Raw genomic sequence first — 23,535 nt, forward strand, 5'->3', positions numbered from 1 at the left:
GGGGAAAGGGTGTGCTTAGAAAGCTGGGACCTTTGGTTGGGACATCAGAAAAAGGCCGAGGAAACCATTAGTGGGGACTGACCACCATGCCTCACTACATGGGGATCTGTCCTGATGTGAGCTGAGCAACAGGATAACCTTTCCCACTGAATTATTTACATCTACCTGGGTGAGTTCCTACAAGGTGAAGAAAGTGGATTTTCCTCCAATGTGTCAGAATTGGTAGCATACAAACAATGTAAAACGCGAGCACAGGTAATCAAAAATGTTTTAATGATTAATGTTCAGACATTATTTAACAGTGTGGATATACCCAGGTGAGCTAAAGCACACTTTGACAGCACACTATTGAATGTTATAGTTTCTGTATTGAAATATGTAAAGACATTCGCAAACTAGTACCTAGGAAGACACACATTTACAAATATACACATTCTAGATTTGATAAGGTAAATGTAAACAGATGCTGTGACTCCTTCCAAACAGAAAACCCACAAGACTAAGAAGAGAACCTCAGCTCCCTATAATATGAATGTGCAAAATTAAAGCATGATAAACTGATATTTACATAAATATCAAACCAACAATTAGTTTATACATTGTCGATGACCTTCTCAGATGCGTCACGAGTGGTTCAATGACTGTTTTTTCCCCGAATGGAGAAGATATTCAGAGACTAAATTTCAACACTTTAAAATGACACACACAATAGTCCTTATTTGTTTGACCACTGCCTCAAGTGTGATAGACATGATTTTATGATAAGCAGTCTTATTTTTAAATAAGCAGTTCTACACAAATCTTTAGATTCTAAGCAGAAAAAAAAAATGACAGATACCATTAGATTTACATTAAACAAATTATCTCTATCCAATTTCCCAGTTCTCTTAGGCTATAGCTATCTGTTTAATTTTACCTTAAAATTTTTTAAGGTCCCTTTTCCCCCCGGTTTATTCATTTTAATAAGCTAGGCACATTTTAAAAGAAGTTTGTGTCAAAACAGACAGCAGCACAGGAATCAATCCAAATTTGGACCCTGGCCAACTAGTTCCCCATTGTTCATCTATGGGATTCCGTCAAATGGTAAATATTCAATCATCTCTTTTGAAAAGTGTACATCCTCCCTCTGACGAGTGGAAAGCAAAATGGGCGTTGTTTCCTGTATAAAAACACTTAGCACTTCAGATATTTTAAATGTCCCACTCGCCCTACATACTTCCTAAAATCTTGAAGACAAAGAATATATACTTAGGTTTCATCAAAACTGCTTTAGAGCCCCCCCTCCCTTTTTACATTATTAATAGTGGCACTCAAAATAAAAAAATAAGATCTGTTAAAAAGTTAAACTGACTGTTCCACTAGAATTGAGCCTGCCTGATTTAAAGCCAATATTATAAAACTGAAGGTGCCATTTCTGATTTCACATATACAAGTCACTTGACATTATGTGTCACACGCTAGTTCAATAAATCATGGTCTTTGATTTTTCTAAACAGAGCTATTAAAAATGAATAAAAACTTGAGACATATCCTAATTTAAATTAATAAGCTTTGGGCCCTGCTTTTTAAATTTTAAGGCATGTGTGTTTTTCTACTGTAACAACATTGTACAAATTTACAGTCACATGCATGATCTACAGTAAAAAAAAAAGTTTGGATTACAGTGTTTTTAAATTGTGAATCACAATTCAGCACCTATCATGTTATAACTAATAAGGCAACAGCAGTGTCGTATACTACAATAATACGCCCTCCACAGTCTAGCGCAGGGTCGGTGAGAGCCCAGAAATGTTAAAAATCTTATGCCTACGTGTATAATCTGTATAGGTATTCTAGGGGTTTTGAACTGATGAAAGAGGTCCTACATGAGTCACACTATTGTAGGCCGGACTAGTTACAGCAGCTGTTAACGAGCATCGGGCACAACTCATACTGTGCTTACAATCAGACGATGGGTTTTGGAGGTCTTCAACTCTTCCGCTTCAATCCTTGCGCTGCTTCCTTGGCTTCACATGGTTTTCCAGGGAAGAAAAGCTGTTGGTGTGTCCGTTCACAGCAGCCACGGACCCATTCTGGTGGTCTTTCAGGTGCTCTTTCCTCCGCGAGGCCCCCTTCTTGTTGTAAGTCTGAAATGAAGAAGGGCAGACAGGCCGTGTGAATGGGTGCTCTGCTGGTGGATGGGGGTGCCCTGCTTCCCTAACTCCAACCTAGTTTCCTGCTAGCATCCAATACCACGAGGTCTGCAGTCAGGCGACCCTGGGTACATTTTTTGCCACCGGTTTTAATCACTTTTTCTTTTTTGAGGCGTAGCATGAGGTAAGTTCAGGGAGGTATAGGCTGCGATATAAGTGCTATTCTAAAAATTAAGTAGAAAATTCAATTTGCGCTTTATTTGGCTTCGCCCTGTCTGTATCCGGATGGCAGGTTATTGAGGTTACAAAGCCACACCAGCTTCTCCCACTCTGTAGTAGTAGCTCTCCCGTCACTCACATCTCTTATCTTCAAGGTCTGCTCACGAGCTCACTCAAACACACCATGTGCAGGGGTGTGTGAAGAAAGGTGCCTGTGGGCACAGGGAAGGGGCTGAGCCCCCAGGTGGCTGGTCGACGGACTGGGCTTTACTGCCTCCCCATCCATGGCCTCTGCCCTTGCTCCCGACCTCTGGTGCCTGCCCAGAACCAGGCACTGCACGGGAGCAGGAACACACGTCATCCAGGGGTGGCAGGAAGCCACCAAGTGATCCACGGGAGGCAATCTACCCTAAATGGACCCTTCTGTGAGTAAAACTTACCTCACATCATGCACTTGGGAATGAACTGAGCCCCCAAACCCAAGCAGTGGATGTGTGAGAAAACTGGGACAAAGAGGCAGATTTCTATCTACAGCTGAGAGCTGTGAGGGAAATTTCTTTGGATATTTAATTTCATCACAAAGTTCTGAGCAGTAGGGCTGTGAGACTGACTGAAATCACCCATCACGTGTCTGCAGGGGGCCCTGAGCCATCCAACACGGAGCTTATTCAACAGCTCTGCTTTCCCACATGAATCCCGAGCCCTCTTTCCAAAGATGGAGCCCTCTGGAGGTTTGGGACAGATTTCAGCATCTCCTATGTTGGCAGGAGTCCCCCTCCTGTAGGCAGGGGCTGCCCTGTCACTGTGACAGCAAGGGTCCCACGTGTTGTGATGGCCCCCTGAAATGAACAGATGAGGGGCTTTTTAGCAAAGGCCACAGAAGAGTGAGATTTACCTGAATGTAGAAGTTTGTGAAGAAAGCAATCAGAGAGATCATGTATCCGATCTGGAAGTACAGCCACCCAAGAGGGAACGAACACGGCCAGATGACCCCGCAGCTGGTCTGGATGATTGTCAGCACAAACTGAAGCTGGTGGGAGAGAGGGGATACAGCTGATCAGCCATGGCCCATGGACACAGTGCCACCCCAGACTGGCTCTCCATCCAGCACTCCTCAGTCTGTGAATGAATACTTACAGGCCTTTCTGGTGCAGAAGTCAGTCACTTCATAAACACTATGCATACATTTATACATAAATTTATCCTACACTATATATTTGCCTTTGTCTTAAAAAAAAAAAATTTATTTATTTATTTATTTATTGGGGGGGGGGGAGGGGCAGACAGAGAGGAAGAGAGAGAATCCCAAGCAGGCTTCAGGCTGTCAGTGCAGAGCCCGATGTAGGGCTCGAACCCATGAACTGTGAGACCATTACCTGAGCCAATACCAAGAGTCAGAAGCTTAACTCACTGAGCCACCCAGGGACCCTGTGCCTTTGTCTTATATATATTCTTCTCCCCTTCCAGGCTACTTCAATCACCTTTTCTCTAATTCAGAACATAGGGATGCCTGGGTGGCTTAGTCAGTTAAGCGTTGGACTCTTGATTTCAGCTCAGGTCAAGGTCTCATGGTTCATGGGTTCAAGCCTCATGTCGGACTCTGCACAGACAGCATGGAGCCTGCTTGGGATTCTCTTCTTCAATCTCTGCCCCTCCCCTGCTTGCACTCACATGCACATGTATAAGCATGCTCTCTCTCTAAAGTAAAATTTAAAAAAATGCAGAGAATAGTTAAAAATACCATATTGTACATACGCAAGCTGTTAAAAGAGAGTAGATCTTAGAAGTGCTCACAGCAAGAAAAAAACTGGACCTATGTATAGTGACTCTAGAGGTTAATTGAACTTAATTGTCCTAATCATCTCACAATACATACATATATCCAATCATTATACCATATACTTCATACAATGCTACAAGCTTATTATATCTCAATGAAGCTGGGTAAAGAAATGAAAACTTAATCCCCCCTCCACATACAAACTTTAGGGACCCTGTATAGAGAGATGCAAGGTATTTAAAAACAATGTTTACTTATTATTTTTGAGAGAGAGCAGGTGGGGGAGGGGCAGAAAGAGAGAGAGAGAGAGAGAGGGAGAGAGAATCCCAAGCAGGCTCCACACTGTCAGCGCAGAGCCCAAAGCAGAGCTCGAACCCACGAACTATGAGATCATGACCTGAACAGAAATCCAGAGCTGGATGCTTAATTGACTGAGCCACCCAGGTGCCTCATAGAGATGAAAGATATTTTTTTGTTTGCTTTACCTTTTTAAGGGAGAAAGGAAGGGTGTGGGGGGTGTATGTTTAAAGATAACAGTGTTATCTCTGTGGGATATGCAATCCCACTGGACACTCTTCTGATTCCTTATCCATGTACCATTTGGGTTTGAAGAAGGCTGGTCTGAACTTCTATCGGGATTTAATGCTAAGTCCATAGATAATTTCTGATGAATAAATCTTGAAAAGCATGTGGAATTGCTTGGAGAAACAGGGAAAAGGAGTGAAAATGAGGTGTGGCTCCTGAAGGGTGTTGTCTTCTAGAGGAATAACAACAGGGGGCAGGTTTCTGTCCACCACATATCCCAGCTCCCAGGGTTTTTATGTAGAACTGTTTTTTGTTTTTTTTTCCCTTCTTCTCTTTTTTAAGGTTAAGTATTCCCGGCTAAGAAATAACTAGGAGTGGTGCTTAAATCTAAGCAAACTGAGTGCAATCTTCTACTTCAAAGGGCAGAGCTTAAATGGGGAACCAACTTTCCCAGTCTGTTCTTTTAAATGCTGCTTCTGCGTAGCCAGGGCTGGGTGGTATAAATCAATTTCTGCATCACTTCTCAAGTGTAACAAGAAGGTTAAAGAACAATTATCCCTTCTCACAGGTGACTGAAAAAATTAACAAGGACTGCAGAGCAGCTGGCAAAGAGGTGATAATGAAATGTCAAACACATAAGTAGTTCAGACCATCTTCTCAGATTTTTTTTTTGCCAGATTATTAAATATTGGAAAATCATAATTGACTTGGAAAGATTGGAATCAGCTTGGTTTCTTTAGAAAAATGTGTTGATAGGGCAGGGCTAGGGCTAAGGGTTTAATGTCTAAACCCTCAATCAGCTAGCATTGGCCTATTGCCTCAGCATCCTCATCCACAAGATGGGGATAACAACATGAAATGAGACTATTGGAATAGTCCACGTAAAACTGCTTCCTTACATAGACTCAACAAATGTCAGTGTTTAAGATTAGTAGTAATATTAATAATTAGTTCACGAAAGAATTCACAAGGGGAGAGAAGTATGCGTCTGTAATATGCTGACAGCTCGGGGAAGCTTAACAATGGATGGTGAGACAAAACCACCAATGCAACAGTTGCCCTGGTGTGGTGAATCTCAGGAAGGAGGCTGTCATCTGAAGCACAGCAGGTGCCATTCTCACCAACAGGTGCTTTGCTACACGGGGGCTGAGAGGTCACCTGGCACCTGCCTTAACAGACATCCTCACTGCCTAACAGCTACAAGTAGCTGGGACTCCTGCAACCTCGCCCTCCAGCTCCTTCTAAAACTCCTGGAAACACACACACACACACACACACACACTTTGTGCACAAACTAAGGACAAAGGGCCTAACTTGAAGTCAGGAAATTAAGATTCTAGTTCTCATTCTACAACCCAATTAGCTGTGTGCCCACAGGCACAATTTCCTCACCAATTAAAATTAAGAAAATTTTCCTCTCTGCAAGTAGTTTAACTGGATCAAATAAGAAAGGGCGCGAGAGGCACATGTTAGATGCTATTACTTTATTTTTATTTTTTAAAATTTTTAATCTTTATTTACTTTTGAGAGAAAGAGAGAGAGAGAGAGAGACTGTGTGTGTGTGTGTGTGTGTGTGTGTGTGTGTGCGCGCGCGCAAGCAGGGGAGGAAGAGAGAGAGAGAGAGAGAGAGGGAGACACAAATCAGAAGCAGGCTCCAGGCTCTGAGCTGTCAGCACAGAGGCAGACACAGGGCTCCAACTCACAAACCGCGAGTTCATGAACTGAGCCGAAATCGGATGCTTAACCGACTGAGCCACCCAGGTGCCCCTATTTTTAATTTTTTTTTTAACGTTTATTTATTTTTGACAGACAGAACATGAGCAGGGGAGGAGCAGAGAGAGAGGGAGACACAGAAACCGAAGCAGGCTCCAGGCTCTGAGCTGTCAGCACAGAGCCTGATGTGGGGCTGGAACCCACAAACTGCAAGATCATGACCTGAGCCAAAGTTGGACGCTTAACCGAATGAGCCACGCAGGCGCCCCCTAGAGGCTATTAAATAACAATACAGCCAGGAAGAGGTGGGAGGAGCCACCGAGTCCGGGGAGGAGAGTCCTGGGAGGGAGAGTTACGTACCAGCTGGCCCTGAGTGATGTACTTCTTCCACCAGAGGTATGGGCGCATGGAAGGGACAGATGACAGACCGTAGTACGAGTACATGAGGACGTGGATGAAGCTGTTAAGTGTGGCACCAAAATAAGCTGAAAGAACAGAGGGGATTTGGGAAGGAGAATGCATCAGTGTTCTACACATAACAAGTTAAAAAAAAATCCAAAATTCTTTTCAAATCCCAAAAAAAGATGCTTTCGAATAGGGGCTGGCAGATACTGCAGCAATAAGCACTTCACGGACCTGTACTCAGAATTCAGTTGGCACTTGGGCAGGCAGCTGCTGGGATGCTTTAAGGCCAGGGTCAGCTGGAGCTGCCAGGGAGGCACTGAATACAAGAGTCAGGAGGCCGCCACCCCATTCTGGCACCAAATGGTTTTGTCGCCAGACTCCTATCACCTAGCTGCTTTTCTTTACATGCCCAAGTGTCTCAGACTGCTGTGCTGAAGGCCTGGGGAAGGGAGCCGACCAGCAGTATGTTCACAGCTGGTTGTCTGATACACGTGCTTAGGTTTGAAGAGGCCTTGGAAGGCCCACACACACATATATGTGTGTTTATATATACATATATTTTTTTTCAGTAATACAATCCAGAGTCTAGTTCCTTAGAGACAAAAGACTCCTCTTTTATCACATGATTTTTAAATTCCAGTAGAATCACCAATTCTTTTTTTAAACTGTCCTCCTCCTCCACAGCAGGAAACACAACAGAGCTCTCCAGCTTTCCCATGAGCCGCGGTCCACAAGACTGGGATCAGGGAGTGCATTTCTACTCCTGGCTAGCACAGTAACTGGCTGTGTGACCTTGGGCCAGTCACGTGCAGCTCCTGTGGTTGTTCCTCATGGGCCCAGCGGGGCTTGTTAAAATCCACCATCCTGCCAGTTCTTTGAAAATGTAACCCACTCTTCAAATGCAATGAGACACTGTTTCTTTTTCTTTTCTTTTTTTTTTTAACATTTATTTATTTTTGAGACAGAGAGAGACAGAGCATGAACGGGGGAGGGGCAGAGAGAGAGGGAGACACAGAATCGGAAACAGGCTCCAGGCTCTGAGCCATCAGCCCAGAGCCTGACGCGGGGCTCGAACTCACGGACCGCGAGATCGTGACCTGAGCTGAAGTCGGACGCTCAACCGACTGAGCCACCCAGGCGCCCCAATGAGACACTGTTTCTATTAGAAAGTTAAGTCATTAATCCCGAGCCATAAGATGTGATGGTGGGGGAAAGAAAAAAAAAAACAAAACATGAGAGGCCCTGGAACCTGAGCTCTACCAAACCTTCTACTATCTCCATTTCTCCCAAACCCAAAGGGAGCTGAGTTTGGCAAGTTCCCTTTCTAGTCTTAAAATTCTATGACTGCGTGAACCTTGGTGGGCCGAATTAATCAAGGTCAGTGCTATCCTAGGAAAAAACACATGACTAGACCCAAAGGTTCTCAAACTCCTCAGTGCCGGATGGCAGAAATTTTGATCAGAACATTTGTTAGAACTCCCAAGCTAAATCTAATGGTGACAATTTAATCTCTGAAAATTATGAGACTTCAGACCATAAGCTTTCTAAAAACAACACCCATCCTTCTTTGAGCATTTACTTCAAATGCTGGTGCTTGCCCCTGAAGATGCTTTGGGAGGGTCATTGTATTAGCATATATGCAAGACTTCTTAGGTGCCCCTCAGCTAAATCTGTGCTTCACCAGTAGTCTTACTCCCTGGTACTCCCTCAAGGGTGTGCTTCTGTCTTCTTGGCCTGCCTGTATCAGTCAAACACCTTCCACACTGTAGAGAAACAAGGACTAGAAATTACCTGGAACAGCTGCCCTCTATGACAGAGGACACTGCCCCTATTTATTAATATGCCCCAGGCTGGAAATCTGGTCTTTCCCTCACTTTGCCAAGTTAGCAGAGGATGGTTTATTAGCTAGAAAAAGGTTCTATCAGCTCAATGAGTGCACAGCCACACTATCATGAAAGCAACTCAGACACAAAGTTCAAATGCTTGACCTAGAAATCTACAGAGGCAGCACCTTCTCTAAAAGCCTTGGTTTTAATTCAGCCCCTCTGCTCGCACCTGTTCCCAGACCCCGCCTCAATGTAAGACTTACAGTGGCCACAAGGGACCCAGTTCATCACAAACCACCAGATGTTCAGCATGGAGGCATGGTGGTAGACATGCAGGACCGTGATCTGGTGGTTATTCTTCCGCAAGATGAAGAAGAAGGTGTCCATGAATTCGATGAGCTTGGAAAAATAGTACCACCAGAGGACACGGATAATCTGAGAGAAAGAGGTCATCAATGTTTCTCTGGAATATCACTCCTGACATGTTTTACTAACATCTCAGAATCCCAGGTTCACTCAAAGCCTCACTGGCTCAAGTCGTTCAGCAGCTAGGAGCTCTGGTCATTTGGAGAGCATCGCTAACTAAAGAATACTGGGGGTGGGGGCAGGGGGCGAGGAGCTTTGAAATGACAACAGGGAAAAATTTTAAAAGAACCACTGACATCCTCTAAGATGAACAAAAAAAACGACATGTTGAGATGATGACCCGAGCTGAAGAGTCGGACATTTAACCAATGAGCCACCAAGTGCCCCATCAAATAGTTTTAAGGAGCGGAAGGACTGCCATGCTGAACATATAGCAGCAGCTTTTATGTAAAACACTCAGAGTGGAAGTCACAATGTACAAATAGACCACTCTCCCAGGGCACTCTGAGGAATGATTATAGCATTTAAGGCATTATTCATAACATCCTGTTTATATAAATGCTGAGAAATGCATGCGTTTCCCCCCCACCTGGAAACTAAAATTAATAGGACTTAATTTTACTAAATGAAACTGTAGTTTTTATCTTAAATCTTTCATGTTGTTCTAATTTTCATACCATGTGTATGTTAAAAAAAATTCTTTTAAAAATGTCAGTAGGAATTACCTTGGGCAGTGAAGTCATGAACTTTTTGTTTTTTGTACAATTTGTTAAAAAGAAAAACTATTAAAAAAAAAGAGAGACCATACCTTCATATCTGCTTCTCCTGCGCTGCGTGTGCCCTGACAGAAGAAGTTGTAACTGCCTTCCCATACTCCTGTCACTAACTAAAACAAACAATAAAAAAAAAAAAGAAACAGAAAAAGCCAATCACCAACAATATCAGAACATATAAAGCCCTATTCAATTAAACTTCAATTAGTTTCTGAATTTGTGACAACTGACCTTGGGCTGGCTGAGGCAAGTCTGCTCTTTGCTCCTGAGCAAAAATCAGGATGACAGGGAGTGTGGACAAAGGGAAGTTTAGATGACCTAAGTCTCAATTTCACAAGGGGTGAACTGGGAGTCACTCCAGGGTGCTGCCTTACCAAGCTGGCTCTCTCCACAATTTTCAATTCCCCAGGCTGTCACAAGGCCTCGACCAGCTTGGTGGCAGGCTCTCTGGGTCCTGCCCACCAGGCAGCCTCAGCCCTTCCTTAAACCAGGGGCTTCTCAAACTTGACTTTGGGGCATCAGAATCCCTGAAAGGGTGTGTTAAAACAGGATCACTGGGGAATGTTTTTGATCCAGTAGGCCTGGGGTGGGGTCCAAGAATTCCTAGGTTCCCGGGCAATATGGATGGTGCTGGTCTAGAGACCACACTCCCAGAACTGGTGCTGTAAAACCTAGGATCATTCAGTAAGCCTCGCCTTCATTATTTCCTGTTGCTGTATCATCCCCTGGGTCCATGAAGCAGACCTCCACAGTGTCACAGAAAGGACCCCAGAATTGAGCTGCAAGCTCCAGGTATCACCAGTTCAATATAAGGGCCTCAGTTTCCTCATCTGTACACAGTGAGGACACCTGGTCTAGATGAGACTTAAAGATCCACTGTAATGTCCAGAGAAGAGATTTAATTTGAACACCTGTGCATGTCCACAGTATTTTTTTTTTTAAGTTTGTTTATTTTTGAGAGAGAGAAAGACAGAGTGTGACCAGGGGAGGAGCAGAGAGAGGGAGACACAGAATCCCAAGCAGGCTCCAGGTTCTGAGCTGTCATCACAGATCCCAATGTGGAACTTGAACTCATGAACTGTGAGATCATGACCTGAGCCGAAGTTGGACGCTCAACCAACTGAGCCACCCAGGTGCCCCCACACTATGTTCTAAACAAACACCTACGGGGTGCTACTCCTTGTCCAGGTAAACTGTAGCTCACTGCTTCCTCCCAAAGCCTATGGTGACCTTGAGTTTTCCTGGTGACTTTCTCTCTGGTGGCCAACTGGCACTAGATGGGTACAAATGTGGTGGCCTGCCTCGTGCCTGATCTCATCTGGTATCCAGCATAAAAAACTGGCCTTGGGTCTCAAAGTGTGTTCCCCAGTCCAGCTGCATTCACATCCCATGGGAACTTACAAGACATGGAAATTCTTGAGCCTACCCTGGACCTTCAAAATCAAAACTCTGGGGGCAGATCATCAAGATAGGGCTTCAGAGTCATGATCACAGACCTTTGGAGAATCTAATACTGTGGTTTATCAAGTGTGGTCCCTAACCTAGAAGCATCGGTATCTGCCAGAAATTTGCTAGAAAAACAAAATCACAAGCCCCACCCTAGACCTACTGAATCAGAAATTTCTGGGTGCAAAGGCCAGCGGTGTGGTAACAGGCTGTTTTACAGGTGACTTTGATGTAGCTAAAGTTTGAGAACCACCGGCTCAAAGCTGTGGTTCCCATTCTAGTTGCATAACAGGATCACCTGGGGAGTTTCTAAAAACTAATGCCTGGCCTCGCCCCAGATCATTAAACCAGAATCTTGAGGGGCCTTTTACAAAGCTCTCAAGCTATTTCAACATGCAACTAGGAGTGGAAACCATGGGTTTCACGGTGGGTGAGCCACGAAGGATGACAAGGGCCTGAAGACAAACGGTTAAATTTCCACCCAGTCTGACCTCAGAAATGTCGGTAGTGGGTGTGGCCACTGCACTCTCACTGGACACCCAGCTTAGAACCTGCTTTTTTTCCTATTAACTTTCTTTCTGTGGTTTGCTTTCTGGCTTTGTCATCGTCTATACATAAAAAAGCATCAGGCATTAACATGGTCTTCGTGGCCAAAAACCAGTACAGGGGTTTGGAGCACACATGAGGGAGGCATCATTACGTGATGAAGAGTCTGCATTAGGAAGCGAAAGGTTGGAGCGCTGGGCTAGCTAGGCTGCTATCCTATCCACCAAGGCCCAGGACCTGAGACGAGCCCGCTGAGTTCCTCAGGCCCTGGGTACTTTAAAGTAAAAAGATGAGGTTGGACTAAATTATCTCTAAAGGTTCTGTTCTAATTTTCTACAATTTCTATGTTAAGACTTAAAAAAATAAACCACACACAAACTACACTGCACTATCTTTTAAATAAATTTTTTAATGTTTATTTATTTTTGAGAGAGAGAGACCAAGTGTGACTGGGGGAGGGGCAGAGAGAGAGGGGGACATAGAATCTGAAGCAGGCTCCAGGCTCTGAACTGTCAGCACAGAGCCCAATGCGGGGCTCGAACTCACAGAATGAGAGATCATGACCTAAGCCGAAGTCAGATGCCCACTGAATGAGCCACCTAGGTGCCCCTACACTGCACTATCTTTGAAAAACCAACATCCACAAGGTAATTTATAAGGTCTATTGTCCTCTTAAGTCACAGACAGTGAAGCACACCACATGCAGACCTTATTTCAAGTTCCAAGAATCAAGACACAAAGCCTGAACCCCAAGAAGGGTTGGGAGTCAGTGGTGTTGGCATGTGTGCCCTCAGAAGAGCTGCCACTTTTCCTTTTACCCCTTGAGGGAACCAATGAATTCTCTTCTGTGGCTGGACGATACAGAAAGGGAACTAATGGTTCTCGATGAGATTTTCACAGGACTCCTGAAAATGATAAGGACAATACAGCAAAGTTCTTCATGAAGATAAATTTATGCCATTTAAAAGATACATTAACAACGATAGCCTTACTGAAATTTATTAACAGTGACTGTCCTCATGTATCTAGGACATATTTTTGAAATTTTAGCATCTTATTAATTTAAAATTCTAGGACCTACCATCACTGTTTTCCAGCTACTATTTTGGTTTATAGTGTCTTGAGATACCCTGGGTTGGTTTGCTTTTGCCAACTTGAGAACAGAATGGTGTGTGTGTGTGTGTGTGTGTGTGTGTGTGTGTGTGTGTACGCACAAAATTAAAGATGGCTATATCCATGAATGCCTACCTTGGTGGTAGAGGGGAAAAACAAGGGAGCTCTCTCTCTGAGGAAGAGGAGGACTAATCCTTCCCTGTAATCCTGCAGCCACTTTGACTGAGGAAGGGTCTGTTATCTCCAGCAGAAGGGACTGACACATGCCTTTCTTTCAAAATGTCTTTCAGAAGGCAGCCAGGTTGGACTGCCTTGCTCCTTAAGCTAATTACCTTAAAATTCCATTTGCCCCTTTTCCTTTAAATGGGGGTAAATATCCTTATCTAAAATACCCACCATCTCTAGAAGCTCAAGAACTTCAGGTCTTGGGTGGATGAACTTCCCCAGCACTGAGACGTGAAGCAGGTACACCAACCAGAAGCCCTCATCCGTCCAGTGCCATTTCAAACTGCCCCGGGCCCGCCATCCTGATCTCCTAGTAAACTCCCTGCCAACCAGGCATCTCTCCCTTGCTCACCACTGCCACCCAGCACTTCCACTGGGGCCCCAGGGTCTCCCAAACCACTGAATTCTGGGTTTAAAACCCTTCAGACTCTCAGTGCCTTCAGAACCCAATCCCAAACCCTAGGCAAAGCATTCAAGTTCTTCCACACACCCCCCCAAGCTGACTTCCCCTGCTCCTTGACCTAAAGTCAGAGGGGCCCCCTTTCCTTCTCCAAGCATGCCACTCCTCACCCACCTCGATATGGCCAAGGGCACAGAGCACAGGTTTGGGCACTAGCCAGGAGGAGGTTAAATCCTAGCATCCCACATTTAGCTAGGTGACCTTGGACAAAGTATGTCCATCTCTATACACCTGTTTCTTCATTCCCCAAACAGGACAAAAATAGCAGTCCGACCTCTTCAGGCTGCCCTGAGAAATAAATGAGATGCATGGAGTGTACAAATGCTTATCCTACCCAAGCTGGCACATGGGACAAACACAATGAAGTTAGCAGTGACCATGAACTTATTCTTTTCAACCTGAGTGCTGTCTGCACCCAGGTACCCCCATCTCTAGCTCTAAAAATCCTATCTACCTTCAAAGCTTGGTTAAAATTCTCTTCATGATCGTTTGCTTGAGCACTCCAGCCTGAAGTCTATCCTTCTTCCTCTAAGCTCACCTTTGTGAGCTTGTGGTATGTGCTCATATGCTCCTCCTTTCAGCCCTTTGTTAAAGGGTCTGTTTTGCTCCCTTTGGTAAGCTCACAGAGGTGGGGACTGTGGCTCCTGCATCCACAGAACCCAGCCCAGGGACTTGTACACTAGAGGTGCTGAATAAATATTTGCTAAACTAATGATAAAGAGGTCAAGCCATGGCTTTTTGCCCCTCAAATTAAGGCCTAATGTGTAATAGCCAAAAAACCCCCACCAAAACAAAAAAAACCCCAAACCCCAAAAGATGCCATTTGCAAATGGAGAAATTGAAACAAAGTATTTTAGTCAAACTTGAATTTGACAATATTCGTCTGAATTCTTCTGTTCACAAGATGGAAAAACCAGTCCCCATCAAATGTCATAGTGGGGGGATATGGAAAGTTCAATTCTCAAGTATCCTCTGCTTTCGAAGGGATAGAGTAATTTAACACACGAGGACCAAGCACCTGACTTAAAGTTTCTCCATAAGACTCTCAGCAATTCTCCATAAAATGGGCCAGTGCCAAAAGGTTCTGTTCCCTCCATCCCCCATCAGAGGGAAACAGCATGGGGTTTTCAAGGCTATTCCCTCCAGCTCCACTGGAAACACATCAGAGGAGACAATGCTCTAGTCAAAGTCACCTTAGCTACCACTTCCCTTCAGGGCTCAGGCCTGGCTTCTTTCCAGAGAGCTGCTTTGGTCAGTTCCCCAGAAATCTGACACACTGCTGCAGACACTGCAAAGCGAGAGGGCCCAGGAGGCTGGACAAAGGTGAGGCACTGAAAGTAAGGGTAGGTCTCTCTGTCTTGGGCTTTTGGGAATCAGCTCAAAAGAGGGCAGGACTATACCTCAATGAAAAAGCGGCCACAACGCACAGCTTGCCACTACCTGCACAGTACAGCTACTCCAAGAGCAACAGTGTGCGTTATTTACCTGGCTTTTCCCAAGTAATCAAAACACAAATAGCACTACTACAAACCATATGTGCTTTCCCCTTCCTTGGAGTAAGGCAAACTTTAATTAAGCCAGGAGCATGGAAAGAGCTATAATTAAAGCTGAGCTAGAAGCTTTTTCTTCTTAGGAGACAAATTCAATAACCAAAGGTGGTTTCATGCATCTTTCCATTTAAAGAAGAAAAGTTAGGTGAATAGCACAGCTAGGTCTGGATGATTCACTTCGTGGAGTTAATCATTTCTAATATTGAGAGAGGTGACTTTTCTCATCTAACACCACAGTTAGCCACAAATGAGGCATAACCTCTAGCGTGATAACCACTTCCAGAGCACTTTCTGGAATGCCACCAAAGCATCTCAAGAAACAAGGTCATTTAACATTTAAATAAGCAGAAGAATGTCTTCTTGGGTAGCCACGATCAGCCATTCACCCCAATATTCCAAGATGTCAGAGCCACAAGATAACCCTTTTCCAAAAGGGCTGGCTGCTTTTAGTGATAGGGGTTTGGTAAGCTGTGTGGTCATTACCCCCAAGCAGACATCCATCCAGTAGAAGGCAATGAGACTACAGACTGTCCTTACTGGAATTCAATTGCATCTATAGGACCCAAAGGGGATTTCTAAGCAACACCAAGTGTGTGGTTGACATGTTCATAGTTTTTATGGTTTCCATGTGAATGTCCAAGTGTGTGTTTTTTAGATTTGTGTATAAGTTCATGTTTTCAATAGGGAAACAAAGATGAGAAGTGATATGGGTGCCCCAAGGTCACACAACTTTTTGGTGATACCACCAGGCACCCAGAATTCTGGCTCTCAGTTCACTTGCAATCTCAAACGGGAGTTCAATCCTTAATAAGAGCACGATGGGGTGCTCTACCCACGAAGAATTCTCTGCAAAAGCAGACTTGTTACCTGCATCTTTACTTCAGCAGTGGTTTGGTTTGAAATTAACCACCAGCTACTCCAAAATTCAAAGTACCTATTTCTTCCAGGGTTTGGCTAGTCACTCTTGGCTGTGCTATTATGAAATAGGGTCAGATCGAAGCATGTGGCCTTGAATTTAAAATCTTTCATGTCCGGACTATAAGGATGCCCACTTAAGATAATTCACACTCATAACTTTCAAAAGTGTTTTGTTTTTTTTCCTTATTACCAGAAACACCCTTGGGTTACTGCTGAATGAAATACTCTTAAGTCATAAGGACAGGCTCTATACACTAGAAAAGTCTTCAGAACAAAGCACAAAGAAACAGCTTGTCCTCATCCAAACCCAAAATAGGTATGTCTGGCATTTTTCCCTGAACCCTACACCCTGCCCTCTTAAGCTGGTAGTCCTTTTCTCTCACTTTTCAGGCCTCCTGAGGAGTGGCTTCTACTAAGCTGCTTTCACATATACAGCCAGAAATGCTCATTTTATATTTCATGGGGATGTTAGTGGCTAGGGAGAGCAAGACCTCAAGCTAAGACTCAGCATCCTGAGACAGTGGTGCACAATGGTTTAAGGCACAGGCCTGAATCCCATGCCTACCTGGGAAGTCTCCGTCCACAGAGAGGGCAGTGGCAGTGTGATGAACAGTCAGTGAGCTAGCCCACTACCTGGCATAAGGCAGGCACCTATATAAATCTTTGCCAAGATTCTAGCCAGATGTTTGCTCCTTCTGCTTCCAGAGCATGAAAGCCCATGAGCAGGCCTGAGGTGGTGTTGCCCCTCCTGTTACAGAAGCCCCAGCCAGGGCATCCTTTGAATAATTTAAAGAGATATCTCCATCTCTCCATCTACCAACTCTTGCTTTGCAGATTAAGTCTGCTTTGGTTGAGGATTTGTAAAGTAATGTGTTTTCTCATGCCGCCAGGCCGCCAGGCCAAGTTACACCAAAGGCTTGTGGGGTCAGTTTAGAGGTGTCAGGCCTGGCTTTGGACCAACTCCAAAGCTTGCTCTCAACTGGCAGGTAATCCTCCCCTTTCTGCTGGGTGTGGGAAGTGAAGGGAAGGCTGCATCCTTTTCTCCATTTGCCCAACATAAGGCATTCTCTCAGGGCAGTGCCAGATCAACTGAGGGCGCATAACTGCGTGGGGTGTTTCCACTCATTGAGGTAAGTTTCCTTCTGAGCAAAGAGCTTCTGTTGCAGGGGAACCGAGAGTGAGAACTATTTTATGGCAATCATTAGGCCTTTCTGAGAAGTATTAATCTCACCAGATGATTGAACTTCTCTATACCTCTGTTAAATGAGAAAAGCAGAATAGTAAATATTGTTTTCAAAGTACTTTAGTAAACAAAATCTTTTTTTTTTTTTTTAATAAAATTCAATGATCAACTACCAGGTCTTTTCAGTGTTTTTCCAAATCCTATTTCCCCACAATAATATTTCTATTTTAGGAAAGGCTGAAGGGAAAGAAAAACAAGACAGTTTAGAATATAGTGTTTCCAAAGCAACTGCTCTGTGGTTCTATCAGGACCTTTAAAGCCCGAGCCCTGGGAGGAACAGGCTGTCAGGTGCTTGCCCAGCTGCTTCAACAGTGTCAACCCCACAATTACAGAGAGGTCAGAAGGCACAAGCAGAACACCCATCTCGCAAACTTCTTTCATCTTTCCAATAAAGAAGCACCAGAAGCATCAGAAGTCTTCAAAAGAAGATGCAAAGGAAAAAAAAGTACGGACGTCTGGTTCTGGCAATGCAGCAAACTGAACAAAAACAGAACCCACTCCCCCACTACAAACTCATATACAGAAAAGCTGCACAGAACCCACCAAAACAAGTGCATCACCTCTGATGCCTAACTGTAAGGTGAGGCCCCTCTCCAATGCATTATTCAGAAAGGAGGAAGTTTGCCTACATCGAAGTCCTTTTAAAATCTTTGACTTGGGGAAGACACATTACCTGAGATAACCCCACCCAGCACAACTAGTCTGGGATGCTTATCCAGAACACCAAACTCTTTTTGTTTTCAAAGAAGAGATTTCACGAAGATTTAATAATTATTCCCAGAGGTATGACCTCACAGATGTGGCTGAAAACAAATGGTTAAGTTTGGAGAGAACTGTCATACCTCGATCACAGAGAAAAAAAGACCCGCGATGCTCCTACGTTATGGAGTGAAACAAAAGACAAGTGGCAAACTTTCAGAAATGAATGATATACAGCCATTTGAACTAAAAACTCAATAGATGGATGAGACAGGAGACACAAATGAAAATGTGGGTGAATCAGAAGAATGCAGAGGACAGAGATAAAGAGGCACAAATATTCAAAAGACAGCATGTGTGGAGTCTGGGACTATCTAGCATGTGTCTAACTGCGGAGAGAGGAGGAGAGGCCAGAATCTAGCAAACGATGGCAAAGTACTTTCCTCAACTCATGGAATATGTAAACTTTTGGACTGAAGGCTCACAAGTCCTGAATGAGTTACATGAAAGCAGAGGGCTACCCAGGCAACTGTTTTTAGTTTTTCATGCAACTTAACAAGTACCTGGAACAAAAAAGATTACCTACAAATGAACAAAAACAAGACTGCAGCTGACCTCCCTGGAATAAATCTTCAAAGTACTGAAGAAAAATAATCTAGAATTCTATGCCCCACTAAAATACTATTCAAGCTTAGAGACAAATAAAATGATGCTCAAACGGAGACTAAGAGTTTAGTCTTCACAGGAAAGAACTACTCCAGAAGAAGAAAACTGAGACTCAAAGGCAAGAATAAATTTCACAGGTCAATAGCACAGAGAAGAGCAACCCCAGAGTGTAAAGATGACGACTGTTCAGGACCTTGGAACACGCTGGGACTCAACATGACAACCGAGACATGGAAGATGGGATCAGAGCAGAAACTTCTAAGGTCCTGTGTTACTCAGGAGGATAGAAAGAATAATTCACTTTAGACTTTATGAAATCATAAAGGCATATTCAAAACTTATGGGTAACACTAAAATATACAATTAGAAGGAATGATTTTTAAATCAGTAAATGAAAAAAGAAATGTACACACACAAAAAAGGTCAAAGAAATTATTCCAAAATAATCACTACACTAAATGAAAATAGGTTAAATTTCCCCACTAAAAGACAAGAGACTATCAGATTCAGTCATTAAAGTCCTATGTATATATCTAGTAAAACAAACAAAAACAAGCGACATTTGCACAAGGAGACCACGAGTACTCAATATAACACTGTCAACTGGAAACCTGTATGTCCATGCAAAGAGAACTGCACAAAATGGTATGATAAATTGTAACACCGAAATAATAAAGAAGTTAAAATTAATTACCTAAATCTGTAAGTTTCAACATGGATTCATCCCAAAATACAAGGACTAAAAGGAGGCTATTTGGAAGAGTAGACACAGTAAACCATTTACATAAGTTAAAAAAATTCCTCACAATATATTACGTGCTATCAAGTATACATACATATGTATTGAAAAGTATAAAAATATATCCAGAGAAGAAACATAGGAACTTTGGAAGGAAGTTATATTTGGGAAGGGACTGTACTTCAGATGCATTTTTGTAATATTTTCTTTTTTAAGTGAACAATTCAAACTGATAATAAAAGATCAGTATTTATGAGGTAGATATTGTTTATGTGATTTTATTTTTCATATTCTGAAGTAGTTCTGAAATTACAATTTATTTATTTATTTATTTATTTATTTATTTATTTATTTATTTTTAACGTTTATTTATTTTTGAGACAGAGACAGAGCATGAACAGGGGAGGGGCAGAGAGAGAGGGAGACACAGAATCCGAAGCAGGCTCCAGGCTCTGAGCTGTCAGCACAGAGCCTGACGCGGGGCTCAAACTCATGGACCGTGAGATCATGACCTGAGCTGAAGTCGGACGCTTAACCAACTGAGCCACCCAGGCACCCCTGAAATTACAATTTAAAATAAAAAATTCAGAGGGTAAAAAAGAATACGTTTTAGATCTATGCCAATCCAGATCCATCTATTCAGTCAGCTATCAATCATTGCTTGCTTATTTATGTATGTATGTATATCTTTGAGAGAGAGAGAGAGAGAGAGACACACACACACACACACACACACACACACACACACACACACACAAAGTGAGAGCAGGGGAGGGGCAGAGAAAAAGGGAGACACAGAATCTGAAGCAGGCTCCAGGCTTGTTGTCAGCACAGAGCCCGATGTGGGGCTCAAACCCACAAATTGTGAGATCTTGACCTGAGCTGAAGTAAGAGGCAAACGACTGAGCCACCCAGGTGCCCCTCAATCGTTGTATTAAAATTACATGTTAAATGTTCTGAATGCTTGAGACAGTTCTAACTGCAAGGGAATACAGATACATAAGTACTCAAAAAATAATCTTGTTTGTAATCTGTGATTTTTGTTGTTAATAAAGTAAAATGGTGGTTGAGGCCTTTTCTTTTTTCTTTTAGCATTTGCAACTGTTCTATCCCAATGCTCAGGATACATTTGATGGAGCCCTACTAACAAAGGGAAGAGACACGGAGATTACAGCCATCCTGTAAGTGCATCATCTGTGTGAGGGACAGGAGGCAGAGGCCACACCCACGGAGCAATTTAATGGAAAGCCATGTGTCATGTTTGTTGGGAATAGCAGGAAGACAAGAGAGGCTAAAGAATCATTGCCTTTTAGAGCTTGAGTCTTCTGACTCAGTGTCCTCCTGCCTTCACAGGGGAACTGATCCTTGAGTAGTTTTCAAGAATGAGATGGAGACTGTCAAATAGAGGTGGGCTTGGTTAGGTCTGAAAGGAAGTTTCTTGGGGGTAGATGGGAAAAATGAAAGACACTGGTATTGGGGGGTTTGAGTAGAGCTAAGCAGAAGGCGCAGGCTGAGAGATCAGTGTCTCCTCCTGAGGAAAGGGGCCAGAAGTTCTTAAAGTTCAAAGCCTACCATGCAGTACTGACCCTGCTTCCTCTGCAGCTACTGCTGAGTCCCAGGATGAGTGCACGAGACCCAGGCTGATCAACAGGGATGCTCCCTTTTGGACTGTAACAAACCAAGCAATGAGGTTCTCTCAGCTTAGGGGGACAAGAGACCAGAGGCAGGTGGAGAGCAGATATACCAAAATGGTTGGCATACAGCAGCTGCCCGAGTGGGACTCCCATGTTTGGCACATTAACAAAGGAGTCAGAAGTGGCTCAGAAAGCCTGCCAGAGGGGACAGTGGAAACAAGTCCAACTTGGACATACACCACATGGTGAGGAAAAGCCACAAATGGCATTGTCTGGTTGGGGGTTCTCAATCTGGACCTCGGGGACATACAGATAGTTTGGAGAAACAGTGGGGCTTCCATAAAGCATGAAATATGCCCTGCCTCTCAGAGGCACATAAGATTTTTATATTTGCTACTAAGGATAGAGATTTACAATGGTGAGTGACACAAACCAAGCTGTTTTCTATTAACTGAAATTTTATTTCTGAGCCTCGTCACTGACTGTGATTTTAGGTAACACCTAATTTAATACGTAAAAGTTAAAAGACTTGCCATAAAGCCCTAGACTTTCAATCTAAAACATACCACTGTTCAAATCAGGGATCCAGAAACATTTTCTTAGAAATAAAACACCAAGCTCATGAGGTAATAAGAAGTAATGCCATGTCTCTCCTTTCAATTTTCTTGCTATCAAATGCATTAACTATAAAAAAGTCTAATTTTTTCTACATTTTAAACTCCATTTCACAGTTTTAAAAGTCATTGTTATTTTCCTTCTTCTGGTAATTTTAAAGCTATAATGACTCTCCCCCTTTTACTTCCTCGTTACCTTCCTTCTTTCAAGATTTCTTTGTCTCCTGTGAGTGACAGTTAATTTTATTTGTATTAGCCTAGAACTTGCCAAGGCAGCTGTGAATTCATGCCACAGGATTAAATACACACAAATATCAATGACTACGTATTTATTTTTTAAATTCCTTATGGACCCAAGTATACAGATAAGCAGAAGGGTAAATAACGACTAATAATCATGACCCTGCCAACCCTGCCAACCCTGCCAACCCTGCCAACCGTGTGACCGCAGACAAATGGCTCCAGCTCTTGGGACCTTTCTGTGGGATGAGGGGCCCAACTGGGATCTGTCCTCTCCTCACTTTGTTTGGTCATAAAACCCCATGACTACCCTCCTATGTTTTAATATTCAGTGGAATATAAATGCTAAGTTAAAGAAAAACAGTAGCTAAAATGAAATGAAAAAATTGACAAAGGTTATGTTACAGTGATATTATTGATGGGTTTATGTAAATACAGAAAAAAAGTCACACAAACATCAAATGTAAATACTATCTAACTTGGGAAGTACCAGGGCTTGTTTTAAACTCAGGCAGATCTGATTTGGGTTTATTTTTAGAAACTTGATTTAAGGAATTGTTTTTTTGAAACACTTTTTAAAATCTTTTTTAACATTTATTAATTTTTGAGAGAAGGAGACGGAATATGAGCGGGGAGGGAAACAGAGAGGGAGACACAGAATCCAAAGCAGGCTCCAGGCCCTGAGCTGTCAGCACATAGCCTGATACGGGGCTCGAACTCATGAGCTGTGAAATCATGATCAAAGCTGAAGTTGGACACTTAACCAACTGAGCCACCCAGGCACCCCAAGGAATTATTATTATTACTGCTTAATGTACTCACTCTAAATCAGGAGTTAAAATTGTTTGCCGACTGTATATTTCTTAAGCCTCTTTATCCAGTGCTGAGACTGCTCAATGTCTTCTCTAGTCCTCACCAAACTGTTAGGGAAAATCTGTATTTCCTACTGTGGTGCTTCTCAACCCTTCCAAGTTCAGTCACCTGCACACAGCAGCAATTTATACAACACTTTGCTTCCCCTCTTTACCCAAGAATTATCTGTTTGAGAGAGGTGAAATGATGAGGTTATAGCTCTGTCTCCAGGGTTTGGGAAACAGAAAAGGCAGATCCTTAACCACTAGAAGATTTAATAATCTTAAATATTTTTTTGTCTAGAATATTGTTATGCATAATAATAAACTCTATAAAAGCTTTCTTAAGGAAATGGCTGTATCATCTATCAATTGTGGGATAGTAAACAGTTCACTCTGAAAAACCTGACAACCTGCTGCACTTTTGTTCCTTAAACACAGAGATGTGCACAGTGCTGGGCCCGGGAGACACTCCTGCGCACCGTCCCTGCCTCCAGTCCTGCAATATCCACCTTGGAGGCTAATTAAACTGCCTTCATTCTAGAACAGGACAGAAAAAAGCAAAAAGGGAGGTTGTAAGCATTTCACAGAGTACCAAGCATAAAAGTAATGATAGTAGCATCTACCGTTCTAATTGTAAACTCTTTCGCTGCCTTCTGAAACCTACCTGGGAGAACAGGACACAGACCTGGCCCAGGTCCAATCAATACCTCTCGTAATCAGACAGTGTTTCACACCGGCGTATGAACCCAGACACACTCTTGCACACGGCCACATGCAGACAGAGATGGAGAGGTCTGCGGCTGATGGGGGGGGGGGGGGGGGGCTCATGCTTTCCTCTAGACACTAATT

The 23,535-nt window shown here is 43.3% G+C and overlaps 1 protein-coding gene across 3 annotated transcripts in view; it reads right to left on the bottom strand.

Moving 5' to 3' along the window:
* Positions 1 to 252: 252 nt before the first annotated feature.
* The window catches only part of ELOVL5 (ELOVL fatty acid elongase 5), a 75,636-nt gene continuing 52,353 nt past the window's right edge, over positions 253 to 23,535 (bottom strand). For all 3 annotated transcript variants that reach the window (XM_047858250.1, XM_047858249.1, XM_047858251.1), the window contains 5 exons: positions 9,775 to 9,852; positions 8,864 to 9,035; positions 6,730 to 6,854; positions 3,247 to 3,381; positions 253 to 2,126 (listed from right to left, as the gene is read on the bottom strand). In XM_047858250.1, coding sequence (XP_047714206.1) covers positions 1,983 to 2,126; positions 3,247 to 3,381; positions 6,730 to 6,854; positions 8,864 to 9,035; positions 9,775 to 9,852 — 654 coding nt within the window. In that variant the 3' untranslated portion in view covers positions 253 to 1,982. The remainder of the gene's footprint in view (positions 2,127 to 3,246; positions 3,382 to 6,729; positions 6,855 to 8,863; positions 9,036 to 9,774; positions 9,853 to 23,535) is intronic.

Source organism: Prionailurus viverrinus, chromosome B2, assembly GCF_022837055.1.
Source record: "Prionailurus viverrinus isolate Anna chromosome B2, UM_Priviv_1.0, whole genome shotgun sequence".
NCBI classification, from domain to species: domain Eukaryota; kingdom Metazoa; phylum Chordata; class Mammalia; order Carnivora; family Felidae; genus Prionailurus; species Prionailurus viverrinus.